General features: G+C 56.7%; 1 protein-coding gene across 1 annotated transcript; it reads right to left on the bottom strand.

Annotated features, from left to right (window-relative positions):
* Positions 1–2,879: 2,879 nt before the first annotated feature.
* Snai1 (snail family transcriptional repressor 1) lies at positions 2,880–7,152 on the bottom strand. The gene is made up of 3 exons (XM_075963139.1): positions 6,979–7,152; positions 6,157–6,684; positions 2,880–3,773 (listed from the first exon to the last, which is right to left on the bottom strand). Exons 1-3 carry the CDS (start codon positions 7,058–7,060, stop codon positions 3,589–3,591), a joined length of 795 nt encoding a protein of 264 aa, XP_075819254.1. The 5' UTR covers positions 7,061–7,152; the 3' UTR covers positions 2,880–3,588.
* Between the last annotated feature and the right edge of the window lie 381 nt (positions 7,153–7,533).

The raw sequence follows: 7,533 nt of genomic DNA, 5'->3' as shown, positions 1-7,533 counted from the left end.
TCTAGCTTGTGCCAAGCTGACATAAACTAGCCAGCACAAACTTGCTTTGTACATTAGGCTTGTCTTGAACTCACAGAGATCCACCTGCCCCTGCCCCCTCGAGAGCTAGGATTAAAGGTGCGTGCCACTACACCTGGGCTTTTGTTTTGTTTTGTTTTTCTTCTTTTGGAGACAGGTCTTACTATGTGACTCACGCAGATCCTGAACTCTTGTCCTTAATGTTAATCTTCTTGCCTAAACCTTCAGAGTGCTGGTGTGAGCCTCCTGGCCTTGTACTTCATAAAAAAAAAAAAATGCCAGCATTGTAGCTGGGACTGCGGTAGAGCACTTGCCCAGTGTGAGTGAGGGTCTTAGATCCCCAGCACCATAGAAAACCACAGGGCTTCTAATCCCTTCCTTCAAACGGCAAAGGCAGAAGGCTGGTTACAAGTTTGAGGCTAACCTAGTCTACACAGAGACCCCGTCTCTTAAAAAAAGGGGGTGGGGCTAAGAATGTACCTTCATTAGTAGAGTGCCTGCCTAAAATACACAAGGCTTTGGGGTCCATCCTCAGACGAGCAATAACGAGGTACAGTACGCAGATGACATGGAAGCCCTTGGGAGGCGGGGGAAGGAGGATCAGTCAGCATAATCCAGTACTACTGGAGAGCTTGTGGCTAGCCAGGGCTGCATCAAAGTCTGCCTCAAAAACTTTTCTAAATAAGTAAAATAAAATAAATTCTGGGTGTGATGGCACACACCTTTAATCCCTGAACTCAGGAGGCAAAGGCAAATGGATCTCTGTGAGTTCGAGGCCAGCCTGGTCTACACAGTTTGTTCCAGGACAATCCGGAGCTACATACACCCTGTCTCCAAAAACAAAACAAAAAACAAAGAACAAGCAAACAAACAAATCTAAAGGAAAAAATAACACCCAAACTTCTCATCTCTCCTTGGCCAGTTCCATGGCCTGCACCCTCCTAGAATGGTCTTTTCTCCCCACATTGTCAAAAACTTCACATTTCTGTGAATGGTCCTTTGCCGTCCCCACCCTGTTCTTCCTGCAGACGGCTGTCTGTTCACTCAGCTCCAGGCCCACTGGAACCCCTTTAGGGTCAGCTCTGTTCTCTCTCCATTGCCAGCCCTAAGCCAGCAGCAAGGCTCCGGGCTGGGTGGGCCCTAGGAAAGTCCAAATCCCCAAGGCTAGCACAGTCAGGGCCATTTGTCACCTGTTATCTCTCACCTCCACCCTTGTTCCTTCTAGCTTCTCTTTCCCCCAAAACTGGGCTCTCCCATGCAGCCGCGGCACCTGGCTCCCAACTCCTGTCTCAAAGCCTCATGGGCCAAGGTTCTGTAGAGTCCCTGCCTCCCCCCGGCCTTTCTAGTGCCTCCAGCCGCAAGGTCTTGCTCAGGGACAGCTCCTTCCAGCTCTGTGTCCCCTCCCCAATCTTCCCGGACCCCATTATCCACTCTTTCTCTCCCCCCATCCTTCTCATCTTCCTCCTCCCCCTTAGTGGAATGTCAACCCTCCTGAGGGCTTTGGATGCCTTGGTGGGAACCCGCCTGCTGCTCTCCTGCTCTCCAGCCTCACTCCACCCTGGCACCGCTACGGGAAAGCAGGGTGTTTAATCGCTTGTTTGTTTTCTGTCTCCCCCACTAGAACAGAAGTCCCTGAGTGCAGCGACTGTTCCCAGGGCCTGGCACACCCCGCCTCACAGTACCCGCTCAAAGAGTGAAGGAATGTCTCCTAACAGTCTCTCCAGAGACAGGCACTGTTGCCCTCCGGTTTCTAGAGGCAGACACTGGGGCCGAGAGCAGAGGGAATCTGGCTTGCTTCTGGCAGAGAGGTGAGAGTCAGGGCCAGGAGCCAGGCCTACCTGACTCCCAGCACGCTCCGAGCCAGGCTGACCAAGTCCTAGGTGCAGGACCTGGGGCCAGGCCCTCAGCGCTGAATCTGGTCCTGGAGGCCCATCCCATCCCTCCAGGCCCTGCTGAAGTCACTGAGTAACCTACTGTGGAGAAACCTATTGGGGGACACAGTAGGCCTTTAGCCAGTTGGTGCCCAGCCCCCCAGCACCCACCTCACTAACCTCCCTTCAGGGAGGCCTGCCACAATTTGGCAATTGTTAGGGAACTTTTTTTTTTCCTTTTGGGAGGAAAGCTGTAAGTCATTAGGCTGCTCCCGCCTGCGGGTCACCATTTCCTGTTTAGAAGACTCATCTCTTCTTTGGAGCTGGAAGCTCCCCACCCCCAGCCCGGCTAGAGCTGGGCTGTGCTGAATCTCCACAGGCCGACGCCTGCTCAGCTCCCCACAGGAAACTGGCACCTTCGGCACCTTTTGTGCTCAGAAAGGGACACTCGTTTTCTCTGGGCCCCAGGAGGCCCTCAGAGTTGAGGTCACCAGCACCAGCTAGCCTGAGGTGAATTGCCCCAGCTCTGGCCCTCTGAGCAGGAAGCTGAGTGACCCCTACCCTTTGGCCTGGCTTCTCACCCTCCTGGCTCCAGCCAGCCCATTTCCTTGCATCAAAGGCCATTTGGTACCCAGCAGCCAGACAAGAGGTGTGGGCCTGCCTGACAGGGAGGCCCTTGGGAACAGGAAAGACATCCTCCTTCAGCTGGGAGGGACAGCTAGTCCTGCCCCAAAGACGGACTCTAGTGGAGCCACAGCAAGGGCCAGGGCCAGGCTGAAGATAAGGCCATGAAGCAGCTTCCTATGCCAGAGAACCGGAAGAGCGTCGGGAAGCTTGCACAGTACCTGGATTGGCCAGACACCCAGGCTAGGCAGCCCAGTCCCCGAAGTTCATGACATTCCAGTCAGAATTCCCAAGCACAGCACTTAAGACCCCTGCCTCTCTCCCATGAGTCCCTTCAATGAGCCCCCTTCAACAACACCAGTTTTTAGTATATAAATTAACCGCTTTATTGAATATCAATAAACTGTACATATTAACTATACAAAATGCTGCTTACAATATAAATACCTTTAAAATGTAAACATCTTCCTCCCAGGGCCACCTGTTGGGCCCCAAAATAGTTCTGGGAGACACATTGGCCAGGCTGAAGCACCCCACTTGGCCCCTAACAAGTGACGGCCATTACTCATGGTCCCTTCTGAGACAGTTAAACTGCTGTGAAACAGGTGTCACAAGGACAAATGGGGGCGGGGGGCTGAAACAGCTGCCCCGGCCCAGAGGCACCTGGACATGTGCTGGGCGTGGATGCAGTTGGGGGCAGGGAAAGAGACTATTGCATAGTCTGTGGTACCTCAAGAAGTTAGCATGAAGGGTCTTTGAGGGAGGTAGGGAAGTAGGGGTCCCCTGAGCGGGGTTTGAGCTTCCCAGCCAGCGGGTTGGCTTTAGTCCTATGGCTCGAAGCAGCTGTGTCCAGAGGCTGTACCTCGTGAATACTGAGGAGTGGCTCTGGGAGGGGACCAAGGCACTCTGCCCTCAGTCTGTCGTTTGTAGAAGAGGCCACCAAGGGAGCCAAGCAAGAGCCAGGGTCAGACATGGCCTCCACAGGTCTCTGGACCAAGGCTAGACAGAGTCCTGGCAGCGAGGATTGGCTCCAGGGAAGCAGGAAGATGCCAGAGAGGATGGGGAGAGAGCGGGGTCAGCGTGGGCCTCCGGAGCAGCCAGACTCTTGGTGTTTGTGGAGCAAGGACATTCGGGAGAAGGTGCGGGCACAAGCCTGACACTGGTACTTCTTCACGTCCGAGTGGGTCTGGAGATGGGCACGCAGGTTAGAGCGGTCAGCGAAGGCACGGTTGCAGTGGGAGCAGGAGAAGGGCTTCTCACCTGGGGAGAGATGCCTGAGGGGTTAGGAAGGCCTAGACAGTGCTTCACCAGCCCTGATGCACCATGGGAGCCCAAATACAGTCAGGCCCTGTGATATCTACTGTGTCGGGGCCTGCCTGTGTGTAGCCCTGACCAGACTTCTCCAAGTCTCCAAACTCCCTACCCAGGGTAGGGTCAACTCAAAGTCCTGAACACTTCAGACTATCCTGTCATTTGAGCCTTCTGCAGTCCTATTAGAAACAGAGAAACTGAGGCACAGCAGGTAAGCAGCAGGTCCCAGGTCACCCACCAGGGCCTCTGCAGCCCTTAGTTTTTAGCCACTGCCTTTTAGGCAGAGGGAGCTGGGGTTGGTGTTCTGATTATCAGCCTTGAAGTCATTCCTTGATTTACTTTGTCTGGGACAAAGCTTGAGAGGCAGCCTGGAGAGGCCTCCCCACCCCCACCCAGAGCGAATGAGGTGCTCCTCTGTACCCTGCCAGCAGCCCAGTCCTGTAACACATCGGTCCTGACACCCCACCGTGCCAGCCAAGGCTGTAGTGCACAGGGACTAAAGACATAGTAAGAGTTTAATAAATGCTTGTAGAATTAATAAACATGCTTTGTCTAGTATTTATTTTTATAACAAGGGACCTGAGCATGGTGGTCCACGCTTGTGATCTCAGCACTAGAGACAGGAACGAGTTCTCGGGTTTGAACCTAGACTAACAGATACCAACAACAGAACCAAGTATCCATCGTCCTACTTTGTCGAAGCCTGATGCTAAGGATGTGGAGCAGCCCTCCCTCCAGCCCTCCAACCTTGCTAGCCCACAGGCGGTGCCCTTTGGTTGGTTGGATTCTAGTGCTGGAATTCAAGGGCTGATGACTGGCTCCTGGGTGTGCTGAGCCTCTGGGTGGAGGGGATCTCAGCAGGGTTCCTGTGGGATCCACCCACTCAGCAGGTATTCACTGAGCAGAGCTGCTTCTAGCCACCCTAGGGGGCACAGACCCACAGAAGTTCCACACAAGCAGGTGGGACTCCGTAGGAGCAGGAGCGGAGAAGAAAGCCCAGCGGGATGCTCCCTGGCCGCCTGGCAATCTGCAGGCTCCCCGCAAGGACCCTCCTCCACTTACTCCTAGGTAACTCAGCGCTGCCCATACAGAGATCTGGAGGGCCCTATGAAATAGGGGTAGTGACCCCTCCCAAAGACTGGCTGAATCACTACCTGTCAGTTTAGCAGGGAAGGAGTGAATTGAAGTAAATCTTAACAAAGGGTAGGGGGACAGACAACACAGGGTGAGATGGAGTTGGGGAGGGGGGTCTGAGGACATGTGCAGGACTGTAGGTCCTCCACTCCTTCACAGATCCCCGACCCCCAGACGCCTTTATACTGCTCCTCGCAAGTGTGAAATCGGCACCAGGCCGGCTGGGACAAAGGCCACTGAGGGGGGCACTGTACATGCGATACCCCCTGGATTAAAGGGGCCTGCCATGCAGTGAGCTAGCAGCTGCGGCCAGAACAGGTGCTGGGCACCACTGCCCCATGCACCTGCTCTAACCCTGCAGGCCCCCACCCCCTGGGCCACCATTAAGACACACAATGGTGCTCCCTGAGAACAGGGAGGTACATTTCAACAGGGTTTTGTCTGAGCCATGCCTTTACATCAAAACAAACTCCCTAGGACCCCCTGAGGGCTTCAGCTCTCCTCAGATAGAGCCCTTCAGCTTAGCCACCTTGCAGAAGAAAGGCCAGGCTGTTAGAACTTTACAAGTTAAATCTGAGGCAAAAATGTGCCTGAAGGAGAAATGAGTAGCCTCCTTCACGTCCTAAGGATGTCAGTGAGACCTGCAAATGCCTTACTGCGCCAGTGCTGGCAACAACAGGAAATGCACAGCTCCAACAGGCCAGCTCACACCCCAAAGTTTGATAGCTGTGGCCCTTCAACACTCTTTTCAAAGACTGCTCCCCTAAACAGGAATCCCTACTATCCAGACAGGCCTCACTTCTAGAAGCTTTCCACACGTTCTGAGACTCCAGGGACCGGCAAAGTAGTTTTTTAATTTAGCAAGGCGCCTGCATCCAACACTTCACGATATACAAAAGTCCCACAAAGTGTTCTTAGGCATTTCTGAAACGGGGAGACTGAGGAAGGTCTCAACCCAGGACTCAAGGCCAGGTGGGGAATCTAAATATTAACATTCTGTCTGTGTGGGTTGAGAGCGGGGAGCCGGAGGGTATACCCCCACTCGCAGCTTTAACAGCAAGGAGCAAGGTTCAGGAGAACCAGCATCTATTTTACCATTTGCTTGGCAGCGCTAGGAGCAAGCGTTGGGTCCACCAGAGCCAGGGGCCAGCACTTAGGACGGCGGAGAAATGAGAGGCAGCTGTGGGAACACACTCACCAGTGTGGGTGCGGACGTGGCCCTGCAGCAGCCAGGGCCTGGAGAAGGCCTTTCCGCAGGTCGCGCAGACGCAGGGCAGCGTATGGCTTCGGATGTGCATCTTGAGGGCGCCCAGGCTGAGGTACTCCTTGTTGCAGTATTTGCAGTTGAAGGCCTTCCGGGACTGAGGGTCCTTGGCCACCGAGAGCCTGGCTAACTGCTTGGGCAGTTGACCCAAGCCGGGGAAGGAGATGAAGGCCTCGGCCTCCAGGGATGAAGCCGAAGTGGAGGAGAAGGACGACGGCGCTGGCGAGGGAGGGCTGGGCGGCTGGGAACTTTTGCCACTGTCTTCATCGGACAGCGAGGTCAGCTCTGCCGCCCTGGGGCTCTCCCGCGGCGGGAGAGTGGCCCAAGCCACCGGTTGCACTTGGGGCACCAGGAGCGAGTCCCAGATGAGGGTGGGCAGCGAGGCGGCGGGGTTGAGGACCTCGGGCGGAGGGATGGCGGCCAGCAGGTGGGCCTGGTCGTAGGGCTGCTGGAAGGTGAACTCTAAGGGGAGAAGAGGGAGGAGAGGGTCAACCGAGCCGATTCTCTGGGCGCCAGGTGGAGGGTCCCCCGCCCGCCCGCCCCTCCCCCACCCGAACTCCGGGCTCCGCAGGACAGCTTTCCCTCGGGTCTACAGTCTCAGAGCCTCCCCGCCTCGGACCCCAGACCCCCTCAGTGGACACCAACTGCCAAGATCCGGAGTTCCCGGTCCACCTGTCGCGCCCGCAGAGCCAGACTCGTCCCTCCGCGCCCTCAGGATCCCCTCGAGCCTCCCGCATCCCGCACCCCGCCACGCACCCACACACGCGTCCTGCAACTCGCTATAGTTGGGCTTCCGGCGGGGGTCGGACGGCTTCCTGACTAGAAAGGAGCGCGGCATGGTGGCCGGGGCGACCTAGGTAGCCGGGGTCACCAGGTCGCGCAAGATCGATAAGCTACTCCGCTCGCGAGGCCGGACCGCGGCACTATGATTCCCCCTCGGAGCGGCAAACTCCTTTAAGTAGGAGGGCTGGGGGCGGGGCCGACGCGCTGACCACGCCCCTTTGTCAAGGCTGCACCAATGGCGGGCGGCGGCGCGGCCCGAGACCAGGACAGGAGCAGGTGCGCCTGGGCTGGAGGGGCTCCCGCCGCGTGGCGCTGAGATTCGACTTGGGCTCCTCCCGGGCCGGACCGCGCGGTGTCCGAGCGTCTCGGGCGCCCTCTGGTGGCCGCGCCGGGCCTCCGCTGAGTGCTGCGCCCCCCACTCCCCCGCAGAGGCTGACCTTGGGTCGCTGCAGACCCGCGCCCCGAAAATGCTCCGAAGCGCTCCCTTCGCACGTGCTTAGGGAGCGCCCGCTCTAAGCCCGGCTGAGT

The sequence above is a fragment of the Microtus pennsylvanicus genome, chromosome 2, assembly GCF_037038515.1.
Source record: "Microtus pennsylvanicus isolate mMicPen1 chromosome 2, mMicPen1.hap1, whole genome shotgun sequence".
NCBI lineage: Eukaryota > Metazoa > Chordata > Mammalia > Rodentia > Cricetidae > Microtus > Microtus pennsylvanicus.
The sequence above is the reverse complement of the archived record's forward strand: the minus strand, read 5'-3'. Positions and strand labels throughout refer to the sequence as shown.

Excerpts from the sequence above, each read along its gene's own strand:
- Snai1 (XM_075963139.1), bottom strand. The coding sequence starts at position 7,060 with ATGCCGCGCTCCTTTCTAGTCAGGAAGCCGTCCGACCCCCGCCGGAAG. Across the intron at positions 6,685-6,978 it reads GTTGCAGGACGCGTGTGTGG|AGTTCACCTTCCAGCAGCCC; the intron begins GTGCGTGGCGGG and ends TTCTCCCCTTAG. Across the intron at positions 3,774-6,156 it reads CCACGTCCGCACCCACACTG|GTGAGAAGCCCTTCTCCTGC; the intron begins GTGAGTGTGTTC and ends ATCTCTCCCCAG.